The 24,242-nt window shown below is 41.2% G+C and overlaps 1 protein-coding gene across 14 annotated transcripts; it reads right to left on the bottom strand.

The window, feature by feature from the left end:
* Nucleotides 1-337: 337 nt before the first annotated feature.
* Nucleotides 338-23,390, bottom strand: LOC130915169 (NACHT, LRR and PYD domains-containing protein 12-like). 14 transcript variants are annotated; one of them, XR_009063059.1, is made up of 16 exons: nt 22,143-22,266; nt 21,755-21,911; nt 21,163-21,531; nt 19,298-19,357; nt 18,425-18,692; nt 17,750-18,052; nt 13,544-15,359; nt 12,871-13,041; nt 11,011-11,184; nt 10,490-10,663; nt 9,880-10,053; nt 9,371-9,544; nt 8,869-9,042; nt 7,577-7,750; nt 7,154-7,503; nt 3,864-3,996 (listed from the first exon to the last, which is right to left on the bottom strand). XR_009063059.1 is itself a non-coding variant. In XM_057835022.1 (16 exons), the coding sequence occupies exons 7-16, from the start codon at nt 18,003-18,005 to the stop codon at nt 7,494-7,496; spliced, it is 3,297 nt and encodes a 1,098-aa protein (XP_057691005.1). In that variant the 5' UTR covers nt 18,006-18,052; nt 18,425-18,493; nt 18,555-18,692; nt 19,298-19,357; nt 21,163-21,531; nt 21,755-21,911; nt 22,143-22,266; the 3' UTR covers nt 6,506-7,493. The 14 variants fall into 14 exon arrangements, 12 of the variants coding, with proteins under 12 accessions (XP_057691039.1, XP_057691057.1, XP_057691049.1 ...); XM_057835022.1 differs by lacking the exon at nt 3,864-3,996 and having other exon boundaries at nt 6,506-7,503; nt 18,425-18,493; nt 18,555-18,692; XM_057835005.1 differs by lacking the exons at nt 3,864-3,996; nt 22,143-22,266 and adding an exon at nt 22,995-23,390 and having other exon boundaries at nt 6,506-7,503.
* Nucleotides 23,391-24,242: the final 852 nt, after the last annotated feature.

The raw sequence follows: 24,242 nt of genomic DNA, 5'->3' as shown, positions 1-24,242 counted from the left end.
TGTATGTGTTAGGCTATATATGTGTTAGACTAATGCAGACAATTATATGGAGTGTGCGATGACGATATCGTTTCTCCTTCAGAAGCTTTTTTAGAGTTGGAAATGTGTTGCACCATATGATATTACAATATTGTAAATGTGGTTCAAATAAAGATTTATACAGAGTGAGAAGTGCAGAGAGCGGGTTGTAATGTCGCAGTTTAAAAAACAGCATCATATCTCTCATGCAAAACAACATTTTACACAAAGAAGTGAGAATGATCGTTTAAAATATTGCTGTGAAAATGAGCAAAACAATTTCAAGTTTTTTTTTTTTTTTTTTTAATTTATTAACACAACTACACAATTTACAAACAAACGCGGGCTTACAAAATTGCAATACTATATCAAGAAACCAACACACTCCATCATCATTTACCAAATCCTCCTTGCTTGCCAAAACAATTTCAAGTGTACGTATGACATTTTCTTTTACATTTGTGAGAAACATAAGTTAACCCTTAAAAGGGTACTTATTGAACTCATTGGCTGCCATTGACGGTGCTCAGAGTCCAATCCGTTTGGACAGCCCCTCCTAGTACAAATGGATAAAAACAACTACCAGCAGTTTGTTGGGAACGTCGTAGACCTTCCCCTTGTACTCCACCTCCATGTCGATGCAAAGAACCCGACGATGACCTCCTCGAATTCTGTGAGCGAGGCCGCTTTGCCCGTAGCGCCGACACAAGATCCTCTAGCAATCGTCAGAGAATACGTGAGACCGAACTTAATCTGAAGGAGATCAAATGGACTCGACGTCTTCTAACAATGAAAATTTGGAATGACTCGCCCTTCTTGACGCCAAGGACCAAACGTTCTTCTTGTTCCCATTTGTTAAATCTGAAGAAAGACACAAACAATCGGTATTGAACATGAATTTACACTCTGATAGGCAACATTGTTTAGATCTTGACAGTCTCCAGTCTATAGCGGGGATCTTCCTTGATCTCTAAAAAGACCCTCTTTTCTTCTTCCTTTATTCGAGTGTTGATGAGAAATAACTCTTGAAGATGGGAGGGGTTTAACTTGAGAGCCTTGGCCAATGAAATGCATCCTTTATCTGCGATCCCGCACCGTGACAGCCTGCAACAAATGAGATGATTCCCTTTAGTCAAGAAGGGAACCTGGTTAAAAGTCAAATGTCTACTTTATCCTTGGCTAGTAGCAGCAGTGATTAATTTATGAGAAATTATTTAAGAATACTTAAACTTTTTTTTTTTTTTTTTTTTTCTTGTAAGGAATTTTGTAGAGTTGCTACCAATAGCAGCAGTGATTCTTTGGATTAGTCAGCCGGATCAACGGAAGATTACGAACTGGAGGACCTCCTTACCTGAGGACTTTTAAGATGCAGTGTGGGCTTGCCAGTCCTTTCGAAAGGTTTTCAACCCCCTCATCTAACAGATTGTTACAGCTCAGGTCCAGTTCTTGAAGATGGGAGGTGTTTAACTTGAGTGCCTCGGCCAATGAAACACATCCTCGCTTTGTGATCTTACACTCTGAAAGGCTGCAACAAATGAAATAATTGGCTTAGGTCAGGAAGGGAACCTGGTTCAAGTAACGAAAGTTCAACCCAAAGTCAAATGTCTACTTTATCCTTGGCTAGTAGCAGCAGTGATTCTTTAATTTATGATCGATTATTTAAGAATTACCTTCACGGTTATTATTGTTTTTCTTTTGTGTAATTTTGTAGAGTTGCTACTAGTGTCAGCAATGATTCTTTTGATTGGTCGGCTGGATCAATGGAAGATTACGAACTGGAGGACCTACTTACTGGAGGACTTTTAAGATGCAGTGTGGGCTGCTCAGTCCTTTCGAGAGGATCTCAACCCCCTCATCCGACAGATCGTTCAGGCTCAGGTCCAGCTCTTGAAGATGGGAGGTGTTTAACTTGAAAGCCTCAGCCAATGAAACACATCCTCGCTTTGTGACCAAGCATTTTCTTAGACTGCAACAAATGAGATAATTGCCTGAAGTCAAGAAGGGAACCTAGTAAAAGTGGTGAAGGTTTGCTGAAAGTGACAACGTGTCTGCCTTTTCCTTGTCTAATACAGGGTTGATGTGGGTCATTAAAAAGCATTAAAAGTCATTACATTGATTTATTTGAAAAATTCAGACCTTAAAAAGCAATAAACTAACTGTTCGAGGCATTAAAAGGTATGAAAAATTGACAGGAAAAAAACATTTTATTTTTTTTTTACATAACTTATTAGAGTTGCCGCCAACAGCAGCAGTGATTCTTTTGATTAGCTGACCGGATTCATGGAAGATTACGAACTGAAGGAGCTCCTTACTGGAGGACTTTTAAGATGCAGTTTGGGCTGGACAGTCCTTTTGAGAGGATTTCAACCCCCTCATCCGACAGTTTGTTACCGTTTAAGTCCAGCTCTTGAAGATGTGAGAGGTTTAACTTGAGAACCTCAGTCAATGAAATGCATCCTCGCCTTGTTATCCAGCACATTGACAGGCTGCAACAAATGAGATAATTGCCTGAAGTCAGGAAAGGAACCTGGTTAAATTGATGAAGGTTCTACTCAAGTAAAAATGGCCAAAATATACAGGACGCGTTGACTGCGTGCTCCGCAGTATGTCAAAAATCGGCAAAACACACCGGCTGCGCTCAGCTGCGGTCCGGCAACGCCGTCCCGTCGTGAGCTCTCGCGTAATCGTGCACGATAATGTGGCATTAAAAACAATGGCAAACACTGTACTCATCAGAGAAGCGGAAAGTGAGGTGGTCTTGATTTGACTGAACATTTTTGCCGAATTCTTATTTTGCTTTTACTATGAGCTTGTGACACTATTTCTGTTTTAAATTACATAACTTGCATAATAACCCACCGTCCATCCTCATAGCTTCTGCTGTGACGTCCCATGTGTAATGTTCTGATTGAATGTTTTCTGAGGCACCCTGAAGTGCACGCAATGGGGATAATGTTTTGGTCAAGTGACGTGGGAGTGAGGGAGACAGACACAGCCTGCCCAAAGCCACAGTTTGTGGAAGTTTTTTTTTGTTTTGTTTTTTTATCCCCATGTGTTAATAAAAAAACAAAGTTGTCAGCAGGTCATTTGTTTGATATCTTTGCCAGAAAAACACACAAACTAAGACACTGTGCATCTATCTACCTTTGTTTGTTGTTCATGCAAAAATGATCTGCTGCATCATAAATCACATTGTGATTTTCGCAGGTGTTTTAACCGTGAATAATCATCTGGGCTGTTGAATCCAAGCCTTGCTCTGCCTATTTTGACGGATGCATCTCTGGCAAAACTAGAAAATAGCCTAAACCACAGATGTCAAACAGATTCCAGAAAGGGCCGAGTAGGTGCAGGTTTGCTTTCCAAACAATGAAGAGGACACCTTTTCACCAATCAGATCTTTTACATGTGTAATCAGTTAAACTTTGTCAGGTGCTGCTTGTTTCAGTAGGAAGTTCATTGGTTAAACTCTCTGCACGGTATCGGTTGGAACAAAATCCAGCACCCACTTGGCCCTTTCTGGAATCGGTTTTTACACCTGTGGCCTAAACTGTCCGGCGGGCTCTTGGATGCATGGTCCGTAGTCAGTCTGGAGCACTGACGCGGCCACTACACTTTGAAAAATAGGAGAGAATGGAAACGGGTTGGCTCCGGTGCTATATCATGCCAGACCCGAACCGAAGATGCGTCTGGTATATTTTGGCCCTTATCGTTCGCTAGTAGCAGAAGTGATTCATTCGATAAGTCAACCGTATCCACGGAAGATTACAAACTGGAGGTAGATTTCAACGTGGAAGAGCTCCTTACTTGAGGACTTCTAAGTGGCAGTGTGGGCTGGCCAGTCCTTTTGAGAGGATCTCGACCCCCTTGTCCGACACATCGTGGTTGCAGCCCAGGTCCAGATGCCTCAGGTTGGATGGAGAACTGAGAACGGAAGCCAGCAGGTGACAGCTGCCTCTGTCCAGCCAACACTGATTTAGACTGGAGAACACAGGAAGAAGTCGTGAGAGTGAGCCAAACCTAACTTCTGCTGACTTTAGTATGGTGCTATGAATAATAATAATAGATTTAATTTCAAGAAAAAAAAAGGGACAGCAAAAAGAATTAAGAGCAAATTACAAAACCCAAAAATAGAAAGAGATTTTATTTTCTTGTGATAATATTACTAACATTTCTTGTGCTGGATGGACGCAATCTTTGGCCATGTCTACACCTAGCGTCGGGGAAAAATAATTGTGTCCACACCTGCACGTTTGTGTAAAAAAAAAAAAAAAAAAAAACTTCCACAGCTAACAGCTTTCATTCATTCTTAAGTACATTCTTAACAATAAAAATAATGGCCTATCATACCAATTCTTCAATAAGAAGCTCAGCAATAGTTTGTGAAAAATAAATGGAAGCAAAAACGCGTGTTTAATTTACTCCAAATGTAAACATTAGTTTCATGTGTGACTTGAGGACAAAGTTAGTCGCAGTCAGTGACGTTTCAACAGTTAAATCTTCGGTTATCAGTGTCCACATGATGGCGCAACAAACGCAGACTTCGCACTTCTTCACTTTCCCTGTCATTCTTAAGAACCCTGGTTTAAATCTTTGTGTGCGTGTTGATGATAGGCCAAACCATAGAAAAATTTATTTTTGCCATATATCCTGCTACATGTGGACATGGCCTTTGTTTTGGATGTCGTCAACAAGGACAATCATCCCGTACGACCAAGATGTGTGAATCGTAGTCTTTTTTTTTTTTTCAAGATTATAAATTGGATTTAACTCAAATTTTGACCCATTTGAGATCTTTCAATATTTTGGATTTTCCACTGTTTCAGGATTAACTTTAGTTAAACCTGTGACACTGACCCAGCTTTGTGTTTGCTCGTATAGAGAAACAATTTATTACCGTCTTTACTTACGTCAATGACTTTGGCTAGGTTCATACTACAGAATCCAATTTTTTTGCATTTTTCCGACTCGAGTCAGGCATTAAGTTGACGGTCTGAACGTGACAAGTCGCATAGAACTGGACCATTCCAAATCCGATCTGGGTCACTTTCGTATGTGGTTCAAATCTGATCTGGGCCACATTTTTCCAGACTGTCGCGGCGGTCTGTACTGTCCAGTCTCCCAAATTGGAATTCATGCAGCAATTACATCATCAAAAAGCGAGAGGGACGCCACGGTAGCGATGCGGCTGTGCGTTATTAGCGCCTAGCTTGCAGTGAACACGGCTTTTGGGGAAGGGCCGGGCTTGACAACAGTCATAAAACAATAAAAATGGTTGAGGATAAGCCTTAGAATGATCGGTTTTCTCTCTGCTCTATGTGGGCAATATTTCAACATTGCCTACACGGCCGAGAGTCGGGCAAACTGCCCGTATGTGTGTGTGACATGCACGGACAGTGCGTGCGTGCTGTCGATCCATATAAACTTTGAATATAAGCCTAAATAGGGATTATTTATGTCTGCTATTTGTGTCTTCTTTTTGAAAAGCAAAATATGATAAAAACTGTGTGTGTGTGTGTGTGGGGGGGGGGGGGGGGGGGGATTATTAGATTAGTCGACTAATCGTAAAAATAGTTGGCCGACTAATCGGGAGAAAACTAGTCGTTTGGGACAGACTTTGTTGTACAGTGTACCGGAACATATTTCCTCCACACCCTTCTCACATTTTTCACCCCTGACCCATTTTCATGCCTGTACATTAAATTGACCCATTTAGCTGATATTTTAAATAAATGACAGTTTTCTTGTTAAAAAATATTTAACCTTTTAGACATGAATTGTGATTCCCTCCTTAAATTGAACTCATTGGCTGCCAGTGATGGCGCTAGAAGTCCAATGGATATTGACTGGGAGACACTGGAGAAAAACAACTACTCAGTTTGTGGTCAAAAATTCACTCCAATCCATTTTTTAGAAGCCATTTCCTTTTGTTCATATACATTGATTTTAACTGATCTGTCAAGCGCCACAGAATATTGTGTTTGATGGCGACACAAACCCCAAAAAAGAACAATTGGGTTCCAATCTTGAATCATGAAAATCATTTTTTTCCTACTCTTTTCCGTTCTTTAGTTATGAGCAGTTGAAAATCAGCAAGTATTTTTTTCGATACATTTCTGAACACGAGCCTAAGTGTTCTATAAAACACATCTTTGGGAGTGAATGAGTTCAATATTTTGGTTTGAGATTTGTTGTTGCGTTTTCTTCTATGCAATTATTTTTGGATTTGCTTTTTTTTTGCTATTTGCATATATTTTTTAATTAATTAGTAATAAAAAAGAAACCAACAGGTTGCTACCAATTTTTTCCACTCCAATAATGTCTCTGTGAACGCATTTGCTGCCATTGACGAACAAATATTTTGAAAATTTGAACAGATGTTTTCTTTTCCTATCCATGCTATCGGGACATTAGAGGAGACCCAACCCTTTGCACTGAAAGGGCTCATCCGGCGGCGTCAATGAGGCGGGTAGTGATGCATATATTTTTTTTCCGGGATATTGACTTTTGGAGAAAAGAAAAGTACTTTTAACAGTAGTTTCACCACACCAAACATTTCACTTGAATAGATGTGTGAAGAAAATATGCTACTCTTGCTACTTTGGCATACACCAGTCGTTTGTTATTTTTCCAAAGTTGGGTAGAGAAGCCGAAAATTGTACTCAAGAATGAGCATTACTTCCAAATAATATGACTCAAGTTAAAGAAAAAGGGGTCATCCATTAAATGCATTCAAGTAAAACATATTTGGTTAAAAGAACTCATATACTGCTTATCATTTCTTTTTAAAAAAACATAATCAGAGTCGTGTTACTTGGCATTGTAATTCTTCTCATTGTATTGGAGACTCGACCTCCTGACTTTCCTGCATTTCAATCAAGTCAACAAAATGAAACGTTTCCAGTGTATTGATTCAAGTTCATTTTGAATTTTTAGATGATTTTTAAAAACGTTTATTTCAAGTTAGGGTTTTAATGTTCTCATACACAACAACATATTGCACAAAAAAGTGAAAATGATCAAATTTAAAACAACGATGTCAAAATGAGCAAAACTATTTTAGGTGTACGTATCACATTTTCTTTTAAATTTGTGTAAAACATTAGTTAACCCTTTAAAGGGTACTTATTGAACTCACTGGCTGCCATTGATGATGCTCTAGAGTCCAATCCATTTGGACAGCCCCTTCCAGTACAAATAAATGGATGAATAAAACTGCCAGCAGTTTGGTGGGAACGTCGTAGACCTTCCCCTTGAACTCCACCTCCATGTGGCTGCAAAGACCCTGACGACGACCTCCCCGAATTCTGTGAGCGAGGCCGCTTTGCCCGTAGCGGCGACACCCGGTCCTCTTGCGATCGTCGGAGAGTACATGAGACCGAACTAAATCTGAAGGAGACCTAATGGACTCGACGTCTTCTAAAAATGAACATTTGGAATGACTCGCCCTTCTTGATGCCAAGGACCAAACGTTCTTCTTAGATAAACCTGAAGAAAGACACAAACAATAGGTATTGAACATGAATTTACACTCTGATAAGCAACATTGTTTAGATCTTACCTGACAGTCTTCAGGCTATAGCTGGGATCCTCCTTGATGTCCAATAAGACCCTCTTTCCTTCTTTCTCTATTCGATTTGCCCCGAGATTCAACTCTTGAAGATGGGAGGGGTTTAACTTGAGAGCCTTGGCCAATGAAATGCCTCCTTTATCTGCGATCTCGCACAGTGACAGCCTGCAACATATGAGATAATTGCCTGAAGTCGACAAGGGAACCTGGTTAAGTGATGAAGGTTCTGCTGAAAGTAGGGGTGCACGATATCCATTTTTTGAAACCGATACCGATAACTTCCTGCTCCTCAAGGCCGATACCGATATGATATCTGATAATGTATGTACATTTTTTCAATGTATATTCACCTGAGTTTTTGAACAAATGTAGGTCAAAAATACTAGTGATTGATTCAATATAGATTTGCCTTTACTGAACCAGAATTTTCATGATGACATGAACATTATTATAATGAACAAAACAAAGACAAGAACAGTTTTGACTCCAAATAAACTGTCCATATTAATTTTTCAAAAAATTATAATAAATATATAATTACAAATATAATTTGAATCAATCACAATCAGTCAATATCATTGACGATGTGTTCCCCTGAACAATGAACACCGATGTTTAACAAACATAAACCCAACAGGTATTCTGCTTTGTCAGCAGATAATATATTTGGTGCAACAGGAGAGGAGACTTCTGTCATCTTGGTCCATGGAACAACTTAATTAATCTGGCAATTACATATCAATAACCAAAAGACCTCTCGAGAACGTGAAGAAATAACACTGTAAGTTGCAAACATTTGCTAATTGCCATAGTAAGGTTTATAACTCAGTGAAGGAAAAACACTGCCTCTAGAACAGTAATAAAACTTTGCATACTGGCAAAACAGGACTGGAAACGCACAGATCCCAATTCGACACTGTGCCAAAAATATTATTAAAAGCATCCGATAACATATATTATTATCGGATTTATTGGGATGATGTCATAATTCCTATTATCGGACCGATAAGTATCGTGCGCCTCTAGCTGAAAGTAACATTGTGTCTGCCTTTTCCTTGACTGATACAGGGTTGATGCGGGTCATTAAAAAGCATGAAGTCATTAAATGGATTTTGTGAAAATTAAAAAGGATTAAACGAAATGTTTCAAAGCCTTTCAAATTATGTAAACTTGACAGGATTTTTTTTTAACATAATTGATTATAGTTATGCAAATCGCAGCAGTGATTCTTTCCATTACTCGACCAGATCCACGAAAGATGACGAACTGAAGGAGCTCCTTACTTAAGGATTTTTAAGATGCAGTGTGGGCTGGCCAGTCCTTTCGAGAGGATCTCAACCCCTTCGTCCGACAGATCGTTCGAGCTCAGGTCCAGCTCTTGAAGATGGGAGGAGGTTACCTTCAGTGCCTCAGCCAATGAAACACATCCTCTACTGGTGATCCTGCAGTGTTCCAGACTGCAATTAATGAGATAATTCCATGAAGAAGGGAACCCGGTAAAAGTGGTGAATCTTTGCTCAAAGTGACATCATGTTTGCCTTTTCCTTGACTAATACAGGGTTGATGGGTGTCCTTCAAAAGCATCCTAACTCAACTGTTTTTTTGTGAGAATTAAAGCCTTAAAAAGCATTAAACTAAATGTTTGAGGCATTAAACTTTACGGAAACTTGACAGTTAAAACATTTTTTGGACATAATTTATGAGAGTTGCTGGTAATAGCAGCAGTGATTCCTTTGAATCGTCAACGGGATCCATGTAAGATTATGAACTCTTAGAGCTCCTTACTTGAGGACTTTTATGATGCAGTGTGGGCTGACCAGTCCTTTTGAGAGGATCTCGACCCCTTCATCCGACAGATCGTTCAAGCTCAGGTCCAGCTCTTGAAGATGGGAGGAGGTTACCTTCAGTGCCTCAGCCAATGAAACACATCCTTTCTTCGTGATGCTGCACCATGACAGCCTGCCACAAATGAGATAATTGCCTGAAGTCGACAAGGGAACCTGGTTAATGTGGTTGTTTGCTGAAAGTAACATTGTTGCCTTTTGCTCGATTAATACAGGGTTGATGTGGGTCATTAAAAAGCATTTAAAGTCATTAACTGTTTCTTTGTGAAAATTCAGACCTTAAAAAGCATTAAACTACATGTTTGAGGGATTTAAAATTATGAAGACTTGATGAGATTTTTTTTTTTTTTTAATTACATAATTTATTAGAGTTGCTGCTAACAGCAGCAGTGATTCTTTTGATTAGTTGACCAGATTCATGGAAGATTACAAACTGAATGACCTCCTTACTTGAGGATTTTTAAGATGCAGTGTGGGCTGGCCAGTCCTTTCGAGAGGATCTCAACCCCTTCATCCGACAGATTGTTCCGGGTCAGGTCCAGCTCTTGAAGATGGGAGGGGGTGACCTTGAGTGCCTCGGCCAATGAAACACATCCTTTATGGGTGATCCCACATTTGGACAGGCTGCAACAAATGAGAAAATTGCCTGAAATCAAGAAGGGAACCTGTTTAAAGTGATGAAGGTTCTGCTGAAAGTGTCTTCCTTTCCCTTGACTAATACAGGTTTGATGAGGGTCATTAAAAAGCATTAAAACTCTGTTTTTTTGGTGAAAATTCAGGCCTTAAAAAGCGTAAATGGTGTGATATGGTGTGATATGAATGGTGTGAGTCGAGTTCATCGGGCGAAAGAACTGAACCCACATCCTCTGGTTTGGAGGACAACTACTCTAATACTGAGCCACGCCACACCTTAAAAGATTAAAATTTAGGGAAACTTGACTGTTAAAAAACTTTTTTTTTTTCTTTTCTTTTTACATAATTTATGACAGTTGCTGTGCAGTGATTCCTTTGATTAGTTAACGGGATCCTTGGAAGATTACGAACTGTTACAGCTCCTTACTTGAGGACTTTTAAGATGCAATGTGGGCTGGCCAGTCCTTTTGAGAGGATCTCGACCCCTTCATCCAACAGATCGTTCAAGCTCAGGTCCAGCTCTTGAAGATGGGAGGGGGTTACCTTCAGTGCCTTAGCCAATGAAACACATCCTTTCTTCGTGATGCTGCACCATGACAGCCTGCAACAAATGAGATAATTGCCAGAAGTCAAGAAGGGAACCTGCTTAAAGTGATGAAGGTTCTGCTGAAAGTAACATTGTGTCTTCCTTTTCCTTGACTAATACAGGGTTGATGGGCGTCATTTAAAAGCATCCAAACTCATTAACCGTTTCTTTGTGAAAATCCAGGCCTTAAAAAGCATTCAACTCCATGTTTGAGGCATTAAAAATTATGTAAACTTGACAGGATTTTTTAATTCATTTATTATTATTACAAATTTTATTAGAGTTGCTGCTAACGGCATCACTGATTCTTTTGATTAGTTGACCAGATTCATTGAAGATTACGAACTGAAGGACCTTCTTACTTGAGGATTTTTATGATGCAGTGTGGGCTGGCCAGTCCTTTCGAGAGGATCTCGACCCCTTCATCCGACAGATCGTTCCTGGTGAGGTCCAGCTCTTGGAGATGGGAGTGGTTTAACTTGAGTGCCTCAGCCAATGAAACACATCCTTTACTGGTGATTCTGCAGCGGAGCAGCCTGTAACAAATGAGATAATTGCCTGAAGTCGAGAAGGGAACCTGGTTAAAGTGATGAAGGTTCTGATCGTTGAGCTGTCCTCACAACACGTGACATGTGTTGCTCTACAGCCAGCGAACCAAAAAATGAAACTCTTCAGAGACAAGGCGTACTTTTCTTGGGTTTATGGAGGTCTCAAATAGTTTGTTGGTAACTAAAATACAAATGAATACATTCAAAATGTAATACAATAATATCTTCCAACGTGTGAGTAGCTTAGCAGAAACACAAGAGAATGTCTCAGTGAAATCAATGGATAGTGAAAAAGTTCGCCTCAAAGAGAAAAATACATTTTTCTTTCAAACTCAATATAAAAACTAAGTAAAAACTTACAAAGACGAAGGTTAGCCTAGGCTTAGCTGGCAGAGCAAGTTCGTCGATGTTACCTTTAAGCCTCACAGGCGCTGAGAAACGTGCTTGAAATGAGGAAAAAAGTTTGGTGTCTAAGATCACTCAATGCGACAGATGCTCTGGTCCTCAACATATATGCACTTTTGCTAGAAAAGGATAGGTCTCACTCCCAACGCTTTTCAGATGAAACCTTTAGACAACAATATTTATTTTTTAACTAAGTTTTACAATTTTAACTAACTTATTATATCTTTATCATTTTCATACAAAGGCATGACAATCATGTCTGCCTTGTCCTTGACTAATACACGGTTTATTCGCGTGATTAAAAAGCATTGAAAGTCATGAAATGGATTTTGTGAAAATTCAGGCCTTCAAAAGCGTTCAACTAAATTTTCGAGGAATGAAAAATGATGTAAACTTGGCGGGAAAAACATTTTTTCTGAATGAAAATGAGATAATTGCCTGAAGTCGGGAAAGGAACCTGGTTAAATTGGTGGAGGTTCTAATCAAAATAAAATTGTGACTGCCTTAGTGCCAAAATATACTGGCCGCGTTGACTACGCACTACGCAGTATGTCAAAAATTGGCAAAAAAAAAAAAACAGTGGCTGCGCACAGCTGCGGTCCGGCAATTCCATCCCGTCAAGAGCCCACGGGTAATTGGGCACGCAAATGTGGCATTATAAACAACGACAAACACACGGAGTCTGTACTCATCAGAGAAGCAGAGAGAGAGGCGGACTGAACAATTTTTCCTGAATTTATTTGCTTTTACTATGAGTTTGTGGCACTATTTCTGTTTTAAATTACATACCTTGCATAATAACTCACCGTCAATCCTCATAGCTTCTGCTGCAGCTTCCTTTTTAATGATCTGCTGCATCATGAATCACATTGTGACATCCACGATGAAGCTTTTGTCCATGTTTGCAGGTGTTTTTACCGTGAATAAGCAACTGGGCTTTTGATTCCAGGCCTTGCTCTGCCCATTTTGACGGATGCGTGTCCGGCAAAAATAGAAAAGAGTCTAAACCATCCGGCCGGTTCTGACACGCCGGAGATGGTCCGCAGTCAGTCTGGAGCACTGACGCGGCCTCTATACTTTGAACAGTAGGATAAAATGGAAACGGATTGGGTTCAGCGCTATATCTTGCAAGACCCGGACCGAAGACGCGTCTGGTATATTTTGGCCCTTATTGTTGGCTGGTTGCAGCAGTATCTCATTAGATAAGTCAACCGTATCCAAGGAAGAGTATGAACTGGAGGTAGATTTCTAAGTGGAAAAGTTCCTTACTTGAGGACTTCTAAGTTGCAGTGTGGGCTGGCCAGTCCTTTTGAGAGGATCTCGACCCCCTCGTCCGACAGATGGTTCAAGCCCAGACTCAGATGCCTCAGGTTGGATGGAGAACTGAGAACGGAATTCAGCAGGTGACAGCTGCCTTTGTCCAGGCGACATTGATTTAGACTGGAGAACACAGAAAGGAGGAAGTCGTGAGAGGAAGCCAAACCTAACTTCTGCTGACTTTAGTATGGTGCTTTGAATAATAATAAGTAAATAATATAATAATAATTAATTATATTAATAATAATAATAATAATCAGTAAAAGACGTTTTTCTACACTTTTCCGTTCTTCAGTTGTGATCAGTTAAAAATCCTCAATTCTTGTTTCTATACGTTTTGGTAGTAAAATTAAGTGTTCCAAAAATTTATGAACACATTTTTGGGAGTGAATGAGGTGATATTGTTTTGTTTTCCGATTTGTTGTCGCGTCTTCTGAAAAGCAATTGTGTTTTGTTTTTGTGTGTGTGAGATTTGTATTAGTTTTTTGTTTTTTTTTTATCCATCTTTTTTGTGATTTTTGATTGTTTCATAATTTTTAGTTGTTTTCTTTGTGTTTTGTGCACTTCTTCTTGGATTTGCCATTGTGCTTTGGGAATCCACTTCATTTCACTTTAGAGAACTTACTCTGATTTTTGAGAAGCCTTGACCACCAACAGAAGCTTCTTGAGTCCCAAAGGCGATGGGGAGTAGCGGCGAAGATCAAAGGACTTCATGGTTTCGTCGTCCGTAAGTAAGAAGAAGGCCAGGGCCGACCACATATCATTTGTCATTTGACGCCAGGACAAACGTCCTGAAACTAGTTGATGCTGGATCTGCTTCAGTAAGGAGTTGTCTTTCAGCTCGTTTAGACAGTAGAACAAGTTGACGCTCTTTTCTGGAGTGTTTCGTTTGATCCTTTTCTGTATCAACTTGACTGTCTTTGACTTGCTTTGCTCCCAGTCATGAGGAACCTTCAGCAGTGCCCCCACTATTTCCTGGTTGCACTGCAATGAAAGGCCAACGAGGAAGCGGAGGAACATATCCAGGTTTCCTTCACTTTCCAAGGCTCTCTGGAGAGCTGACTTGTGGACCTCAGTGATTGTCTTCTGCTTAACAGGCATGAACAATTTTTTCCATCTTGATGTATCCAGTACGTTCTTGTTGTCGTGGAAGAAACACATCTTTACGTACAGTGCGGCCAGATACTCCTGGATGGTCAGGTGGATAAACTGAAACATCTTTTGTTTCTTCCTTTTGAGCGGATGGACCTCCTTAAAGACCTCTGTGAATAAACCGCAGTGTTTTGCTGCTTGGCTGTAATCAAAGCAGCTGTCCTCCAGGTCTTTCTCGTAGAAGATCTGACGCTGATTCATGGTGTGGTCAAAGGCCAGCTTGGCGAGCGCTTTCACGTCAGGGATGTACGCCGCTGTATTTCTCTCCTTGGAGTTTTCCAGGTGGTGACCAATAAATGCCGAGTACATGTCAGTCAGCGTTGTGGGAAGCTCTCCCTCCTTCCCTTTGTCCAAATGAACCTGAAGAACTGTGGCGGTGAGCCAGCAGAAGATGGGAATATGGCACATGATGAAGATGGTGCGAGATTTCCGAATGTGCTCAGTGACGCGTTCCTCATTTGGGAACCTTTGCCTGAAGTACTCCAGCCTCCGGGATTCGCTGAATCCTCCCACCTCTGTTCTGCTGTCGATGAGGTCGGCGGGGATATCGCGGGCCGCCGCGGGCCGCGTGGTGATCCAAACCCTGGCGCACGGAAGCAGGTTCCCTTTGATGAGATACGCCAGCAGTACTTCTAGCGGGTAGCTTTCCTTCACGTTCTTGTTCACTTTCCTGGCTTTCTTCAAGTCGATTTTGAAGTTGCACTCGTCCAGTCCGTCGAGGATAAACAAGATCTTGATCCCGCTGCTTTCAAAGTCCTGCTTCCCAGAAGTTTGCAGATAGATAAATATCTCGTTCAGTCTCTCGCGCATGTGACTGTCTCCGCCGATCAGCTCGGCCAACGTAAAGCTCTCCCCTTTCTCCATGTTTAACTCGCGGAAGGTGAAAGGAAATATGAAGTCCACGTCCTGGTTAGTATTACCGCTGGCCCAGTCCCAGACAAACTTTTGAATCAGGAAGGTTTTTCCTATTCCCGCGAAGCCAACGGTGAGCATCGTGCGTATCGGTCGTCGGTTCCCGTCGGGGCTTTTGAAGATGTCGCACGGCAGGATAGACCGCTTGGCCGCGGCGTCACACGTTTCCATCTGGAGGACCTCATGCCGCCCGTCTGGGCTGACGTCTGCCCCGTAGGTGATGTCTAGCTGCGTGTAGACGTCCTCCAGGGGCTGCTGCTGCTGCCAGCGCTCGGTGTTGCCCTCAGAAGCAAACCTGTATAAACGCCGCAGGTTGTCTTGGAGCTCCCTCTTCAATCTGGCTATCTGATCGTCATCGTGGACGGAGAAGTCGGCGCCTGCAAGAAAGCAGCAGTGACAGCAGTTGAGGACAAAACAGTTCCATTCCACACCTAAATAGTTATTGATAGATTATGACGTTGCATTATTATATTCGACATTTATGTGATACTCGTGTGAATTTCAAAATAGTTTGAAATTGGCTATTCATAAACAATAAAATATATATTTGATTCACTTTTCATATCGACCCTCTGCCAGAGCTGCAAGGGCTGAGAGGGCAAAAGGCAGAGCCAGAGGCATGAACAGACCCCTCCCAGATGTAAAAGATGATGTTTCATTTCAGTGAAATGAATAGAAAGTGTGACTTTTCAAGTTTCGGGACAATAATGTGGCTTGTTGTAAGACAAGGCCCCAAAGCCTTATATAAAGGAATGTTGTTTTTAACCTCATCAACTGACATCAAGCTGCAAGGTAACATAAATCGGAATGTCAACCTTACCAAGCTGACTCCCAAAACATCGGCAACCTTACCAAGCTGACTCCCAAAACATCGGCAACCTTACCAAGCTGACTCCCAAAACATCGGCAACCTTATCAAGCTGACTCCCAAAACATCGGAATGTGAACATAACATGTTTTTCTCGTCAACCGTGTGAAACATCTAATCGCACTCGAACGGGAGGGGAAGTTACGGGGCGCGGTACTTGCTATAAAGAAGCGACGGAGACAAGTAAAATCAGAGTCTGCTGTGGGTTTACGCGCGGACGCCCAGCCTTGGTATTTCTTCGCTCACTATTACTGAGGACGCCCGGCTCTCCGTCCTTCCAGCACACGGTAATGAGATTTATGTTATTGCATGTAATCTATGAGCTGAAATACAATTGTTGCTTGTTTGCTTGTACACTTTATACTGTGGGTTAAATAAAATGTGCCGCTTGTTTAACGCAGTGAAGTGTTATTGTTTGCTGTCCATGTAAGTCGCCGACGATCCGCGATCCTGAAGTTAATGATAAGTCATAGCAATTGATTATGAGTTGTGACTATTATATTATTTGATACTGTAATTGATTATAAGCAGTGTCTACCCAAAGAATGCTTGTCTGATTGGATATAACAGACAAATTAACCCATTGTAGCCTGGTGATTGGGTATCAGCCTCGCTACTATTCATTTTCATTGATACTGTGATTGATCATAAGCAGTATCAGAATTGTTTCAAAACACTTGTTTACAAACTATTGTCAAAAAGTGCCATTTTTGGAATGTAAATGACGCCCTGCTCATTTGCCCAACCACGATGTGCAATATGTCAAATCCAAGCTAAGATGTTCACTTTATATGATCAGTTGTCAAAACCTTACTGAGATGATAGTTTATCAGTCATCAAGCAATGTGTGTGACTTTCCATATTTGGCATGTGAAATTGTTCGAATTTAGCTGGTGATGACACTTTCAAAAATGTAAGAAATTTGGAAAATAAAGTTCATCACATTTGATGATTTAGGAATAAAAATATGTGCAACAAGGCAGGTTTGCGCAGTTTTTTTTTGGGGGGGGGGGGGGGGGGAGTTCTCATAGCAAACACAACCCCTAATTTCACAAAAATTGCTCGGAATGTAAACGGTTGAAATGAGAGAAATCTCTCCCGTTCTTTGAGCTGCAGAGACTCCTTTTATTTTACAAACACCACGCCAATGATTAGTTGGAGGAGCGATTCAATTTTATGATGTCCCACATGTAATTTATTTTTATTTTAAGTGAGCTGTTTTCTATTCATATAAACTGTTGCTGTGTGGTGAAATATATATATTGTGGCGGTATGAAATGTTGGAGTCTTGGTTGTTAGCTCGTGTTGCTATTGTCCAGCCACTGTAACTCTGCTGCTCTCTGTGAACTCTCTGGAACCCGCGCGGCTCTAAAGTGTCTTTGTCACGTGCCTGTGCCGGTAACACGCTCGGCCAAACGGACACACAACAAAGGGTCACCACAATATATATATATATATATATATATATATATATATATATATACGTATATCTTTTTTTAGGAACTAAGGATATATTTTTAATTCTGAATCATTTCTCATGCTTCTCATGTGTGGCTCAAAATGACTTCATCTATTGCTCCGCTGATGCATTCCAAAAAATTAAATGAGATGAGTAAAAGCGATTGATAAGATCTCGATAAGGGCTTACCATTCTCAGATACGTCTAAGATGAAAAAGAGAAACAAAGTCTGTCTATTGTTTTTTAAGGGCCTCTTAGGAGCAACAGAGCAGCAACAACCCTGATCACAAAATGGGAAGCAATAGCTATGTCTCAGGAGTTGGGATTGGGAAATAGATGAGCAACAAAAATTTTGCAAGGGGTCGTTTCATGGTTACCTTCTACAGTTGTCAAGTCACCTGCTTTCTACCACGATAAGCGACTGTAAGTCGGGGACTAACCTTTTATTTTCACCATGTCGCTGCGCAGCCTCTCGGCCAAATTGTTGTTACCGATCTTCTCCAGAAGCATGATGGTCTGCTCCAGGGTGTTCTGGCCGTGCTTCTTCATCAGTTCGTCAGCAATGTACGCCCGGCGAGGGTTTTCGCGTACGCTTTGAGGCAGGTCCGTGTGGAACCTGAAGGACTCGAAGTCGTCCTCCCCCAGCTCCCTCAGCGTGTTCCACAGCAGCTCCTTCCTTCCGCTGTCCAGAGCCATCCTTCTGACTTACATACGGGTGAGGGAGGTGACCGTGGATGAGGTATCTGCAGACAAAAACTTTAATGACTTATTGTAACTTGAGCTCGTAAACTGTTTGAGTGATGTGACACAAAACACAGATGTCAGGTCTTCATTCCTCTTAGCAGTGGTCGAATGCAACAAAGAAAAAGTATTTTTCATGACTGTACTTTAGTGCATTTTTGCGTAGTTATACGTGACTTAAGTACAAATAGGAAGTGGTACTTTTTACGTTTACTTCAATACATTTTCCAGCACATATATGTACATTTTACTCTACTACTTTCCAAATTTTTTCCTGGGTTGTACATTACTTTTGATTTTTCTTTTTTTTTTCTCATTATACATTGATCCCTTTCATGCCCTTGGCGCAATCGATAAATCCTGTGCAACTATACCTTAACTGAGCACTAGAAGCGGCAACAATAGCAGCTCCTTACGCTCTGTGTCCAAAGGCATCCTTCCACCTTGTAAACGCATGAGCGAGATGACCATGGATTGGGTATCTGTGAACTTTTCATTGCTTACTATAACTTAAATCTGCTGAAGGACTGGAAGTCGTCCTCCCCCAGCTCCATCAGTGTTTTCAACAGCAGCTCCTTACGCTCGGTGTCCAGAGGCATCCTTCCACTAAATGAGTGAGCGAGATGACCGTCGATCGGGTATCTACGGACGACAACTTATTGTAATTTGAGCTCATAAACCATTTGAGTGACGCGACACAAAGCATGGACGTCAGGTCAATCTTTTTCACTCATGTTGGAACTCCCTTGTTGCTTTGTTCGCTACAGTGTGGCACTAAATGACTTGTTTTGGTATTGAAAATGCCTAACAATATATTGGAAGACAAAAGTATAACAGATTCAGTCTAAATTTCCTTTTTCAAAGAGGCCAGTTTGCAAACAATCGAATAATAGCTGGCAACAAGGAAGCGAGTTGCCACTTGTACATTTCACAAGAAGTTGCTTAACCTACTTAAGCACCCATGTCTTTCTAAAAAGAAGAACTTCAATGTCAGTAAACGAGTGTCAAAAATGTTGTGTCACGCAAAATATAACTGGGTATTTCAAGCTCAAAGACATTTTGTTGGACACAAAATGTACTGTGCAATTAAAAGATATTTTTGTCTTTCCCGTTACACACGATAGAATTGTGACACGATAAATGAAACGGTAGGCAAACTGACCAAAGGAGCAAATTATAAACAAACTTTAAAGTGAATAAAGTTAGGACTATTTCACCTTTTTATTTCAGTTAAAGTGAAAACTTACGCGGCCTTGTTGTTGCCTCTTCTTCTCCCGTCCGTGTGACAATTTGTCTTTCTGGTCCTCCTAGACAGGGCATGCTGGGTGTGAACTTTGGTGACACCCACAAAACCATATATGTGCATTACTGCCACCATTTTGTTCAGATTGAGCGGCTTTGTGACCATTTGGTATCTTTTTAAAGAGTGGGGGCGGGAGAAAAACTTTAAACCAGTGTTGTTGAAAAATATTCCGTTGACAATTTTTTCATGACGATGACGTGACGAGCTAAAAACATGTCTTGGTGTAGTCAACCTGCAAGGAGCCGCGCCGAACGAGGCGATCTGTCTTCCTTGTCCAGGTCGGGACTCGTACCCTCGTGAAACCTTCCTCCCAATGCCTTCAAGAATGTGCGCTGGAAGCTAAAGGTGCCAGCTTGGGCTTTTGGCTTTGTGGTCATGCACTTGCCTGCCGTGCTAGATGCGTCATATGACGCGGCTCCTTGCAGTGCTCCCCCACTAAGCCAAAAATCTATAGCTGCCAGCGCACCCACTTGAAGGCATCAGGAAGGAAGATTCTATGCACCGCACACAACGGGGACGGATCGCGTCATGCGGCGCGGCTCCATGCAGACCGGTTATGTTGAGAGACGAAAACAATTTTCGTCTGACGTGAGTACAGCAAGTCGAAAATGCGCCATCATTTTCGTCATATGTTCACGATGTGTGACATTTTCTGAGCCTGGGTAGTATCAGTGTTTGGTTGTGTCACTCATTTGACGTGCTGCACTCCCCCAGTCCCTCCCACTGGTGTCCTCTTGTGATGGCCCTGGCCGTTTAATTATTTATTTGCTTGATTGATTCACCTCCCTCTCACTCGCCATCGAGTCAGGAGGGCCTGACCCCACCACTGGCCGAGCGGTGACAAAATACGAGAGGGTGATCTCTCCCGTCTTCGCACGACCCACGACGGGAGGACCGCCGATGGGTATCTAAAATGTATAGGGGAAAAGTAAACAACTAAAGGGAACCGTGGCGTACCCAAAGTCACGAAATTACTTTCACTTTCATGACTTTTTGTCAAATTGTCACGACTTCCAGGAGAGCAGTAATGACAGCATAAACAGTTCACTTGAGGAAATGAATCCATTCCGGTTGGTTCAGTAAAAAGACTCGTTCAAACAAAGCATTAAACGAATCGTTGGCCCCCCTCGCCCCCACCCGCCAAAATGAATCGTTCGGTGAGTAAACGGGAAGTGACGTTGCCAAACAAATCCCAAAGACTGCTTGGCAATATAACTGAACGGGAAGTGACTTTGCTTGGTCCTTCCCCCTGTAGCACACGGCTCATCATTGGCCGCTCGTCATAGCTTCAGAACTCTTTTCGCTGCCTCTTCTCTCCCCCACTGCTGCAATAGTGAGAACAATTGAAATGTTTCCAGTGTATTAATTCAAGTTTTTTTTTTAAATTGTTCGATGATTTTTAAAAGCAATTTATTTTAAGTTAGGGTTTTAATGTTCTCATTCAAAACAACATTTTAAACAAAGAAGTGAAAATGATCAAATTTAAAAAATTGATGTCAAAATGAGCGAAACTATTTCAAGTGTACCTATGACATTTTCTTTTAAATTTGTGAGAAACTTAAGTTAACCCTTTTAAGGGTACTTCTTGAACTCATTGGCTGCCATTGAGGGTGCTTAAAGTCCAATCCTTTTGGACAGCCCCTCCCAGTACAAATGGATGAAAACAACTGCCAGCAGTTTAGTAGGAACGTCGTAGACCTTCCCCTCGTCACTGCAAAGAACCCCACGACGATCTCCTCCAATTCTGTGAGCGAGACTACTTTGCCCGTAGCACCGACACCTGGTTCTCTTGCAATCATCGGAGAGTACCTGAGACCGAACTAAATCCGTAGGAGACCAAATGGACTCAACGTCTTCAAATAATGAACATTTGGAACGACTCGCCCTTGTTGACGCAAAGAACCAAACGTTGTTCTTATTCCCATTTAAATCTGAAGAAAGACACAAACAATCGGTATTGAACATGAACTTACATTCTGATAAGCAGCATTGGTTAGATCTTACTTGACAGTCTTCAGGCTATAGCTGGGATCCTCCTCGATCCTCAATCAGACCCTCTTTTCTTTTTCCTCTATTCAAATGTTGATGAGAAATAACTTTTGAAGATGGGAGGGGTTTAACTTGAAAGCCTTGGCCAAAGACACACATCCTTTAATGGTGATCTCACATTTGGGCAGACTGCAACAAATGAATTCATCGCCTGAAGTCAAGAAGGGAACCTGCTAAAAGTGATAAAGGTTCTGCTGAAAGTAACATTGTGTCTTGCTTTTTATTGACTAATCCAGCACGGTAGGCGAGCCCGCTGAGTACTAAGCCAAAAGCCCAAGCTAGCTACTTTAGCAGCCAGCGCACATTCTTAAAGGCAACGGGAGGGAGGTTTAACGCGGGTACGGGTCCTGACCTGGACGAGGAGGACAGATCACAGAGTTGTGTAGCCTGTCTTGTTGTGACCCCTAGCTTATAGGACTTTTGCTTTGTGTTTTCTTGTACAGACGAATGATGACACGAGGAGGCCGCTCTGTTGCCAGCCGGAAGGAGTTGTATTTACTCACAGCCATCTAATGGAAAATAGAAAATGAATACAGCGACATCTCTAGCTAAAGCTCTCATACGCACCTGTCAACTTCAAGAATACATTTTTTTGTGCACAGCTTCAAAACAAATACAGCAAACATAACTTTCTACCTTCCCGACTGTCAAGTTATTTTAGATTGTTTTTTAACATGAACATTTGAACCATTACATCAATAGAAATGCAGTACAAAATAAAGACAAGGTCGCACACATACCTGATGGAAAATAAAAAAATTAATAAAATTAAAATTACAAAATAAAAATATAAAATTAATTAATTTCTTAAATTTATATATATCAATATAATATATTGGTTTATTATTAAATTAATATAAAAATAATACTAATAAAATAAATACTAATAAATAACAATAATAAAAAATTTCGGATCCCTTTCGGTGGGGAAAATGCCACAAAAGCGTAAACGGCCAAACAGTTATAAACCGGTGGTGTGTGTCTCTTACGGCAACGTCAAAGACAGACACAGACACCCCTCTCCCGTTTGAGGGTGAATTAACACTATAGACCCTACTCACGTGACGTCACAGCCACGCCCCCGCGCCATGATGTCCGCATACTCGCCATAGAAATGCATTAGCGCTTCGTAAATTCTTCCTATTATTGCACGTTTTACTGCTCGTCAACATTAATACTCAAAATGGTGAAGTCGTGTGTGGCGGTCGGTTGCAAAAACAGAGAAGATGGACGGAGAGACTTGAATTTTTACCGTATTCCGAGAGACTCGAAGAGGAGGCCGCGATTGACTGCTGCAATTCGACGAGAAAATTGGGCTCCAAACGACTACCACAGATTATGTAGTAGTCATTTTATATCTGGTAAGATGCATTTAATATATATTTAGAGGGTTTTGGGCTGACAACCACAATTAAGATCATTGCTAGGCTAATTGCCGACAACATACACGTATGTATGTAGTTAGTGCTATCGCTAAACCATATAAACATTAAAAGCCCTAGCTCCATTGACAAATGACATGAAATACATTAGACTTGACAGTGGATGTTAGCAAGAACAAAAGATTTTGAATTGAAAATTTCGTAACTCACCTTCCGAGCACAAGATTCCTGCCGAATTTTCGTGTACGAGGACGTGTTTCACCTAACCAGCAACGTAGCATTTATAAGCCTCCAAGCTATTAAAGTTTTTCAAACTTTCGTGAGAATAGGCTGATTTTGTGTGGGTATCAGATGTCAGGCGAAGCCAGCGGGTCGAAAAACATCGATTTAGGCATCAAATACGGATCTGGCGAATGGATAAACTGAAGCTTTTCCACGTAACGCCTTTTATGCAACGGATCCAATGAGTTTACAGCGTCAGATAACACCGGGGCTTCCATGAATTGCTCTATAACTTGCTCGACTAATTGAAACCAATGAGAATAGGTCTGAAAAAGAGGTACAGTATGGCGGCCGGAAACAGCGACACGCCCATTTTGTGACGTAGGTGAGTAGGGTCTATTGGACATGATCGCAGGTGAGACACAATTTAAACACACTTAACCTAGCGGACGTGACGTTCAAGTAACAGACAGCGGAGGGAGGGTGGACCGCCACTCACTGGACGGACGCCTCATGAAGAAGGGAGGACTGGCAGTTTCCCGCACGCACGCAACATTGGAGAAATTATGCACCGCGCTGAGCGAGGCGAGGAGGGCGACTGTATGGTAGCCCGGACGCTGCAACGTCGAACCCACCGAGTACAAGCGCTAGGAGTCAGTAAAGACACTTGTTTAGCAGGGGTGGGTTGGCAAAGTTTCATCATTTTATACATTTTTTATTGACTGTTTTAATCATTTTAATCAATGTCTAATATTTCGAAGGGAAAAAAAAAACTTATTTGCTCGCATATTTTAAACTTTTAAACAAATTACATCACAAAGAAATGGTCTGTAAATAAGTCCCAGATATCTACCTCATAACTATCGCTTAATTGTATTTTTTACCGTCACAATTTCTCTGATATGTTAGATGATACATTATCGATCCAAACAAAGAAAAATTGGGGGGGGGAAATGTTTAAAAGGGTGAATATATGAAAGAGAAAATCTCGACCATTCCTTGATGTCTGCGATTTCTGCATCGCGACCCTTGTTATATGACCATGTTTCACTCATAAAATCCCCCAAAAATCCAGCTGTGTCTTGACACTCAGTGATACATGCTACATGGAGTTTTTGGATCAAAACAAGGTAAGTACGCCATAATATCTCGTTAAAGTCATGGCGTCTTTAATTCGGTTCTTTCATACTCTCACCTCCAGATAGGGTTTTGCTGTTTATATATATATATTTTTAA

This window comes from Corythoichthys intestinalis, chromosome 1, assembly GCF_030265065.1.
Source record: "Corythoichthys intestinalis isolate RoL2023-P3 chromosome 1, ASM3026506v1, whole genome shotgun sequence".
Lineage (NCBI taxonomy): Eukaryota > Metazoa > Chordata > Actinopteri > Syngnathiformes > Syngnathidae > Corythoichthys > Corythoichthys intestinalis.
Note: the sequence above shows the minus strand (reverse complement) of the source record. Positions and strands in the feature narration are given on the sequence as shown.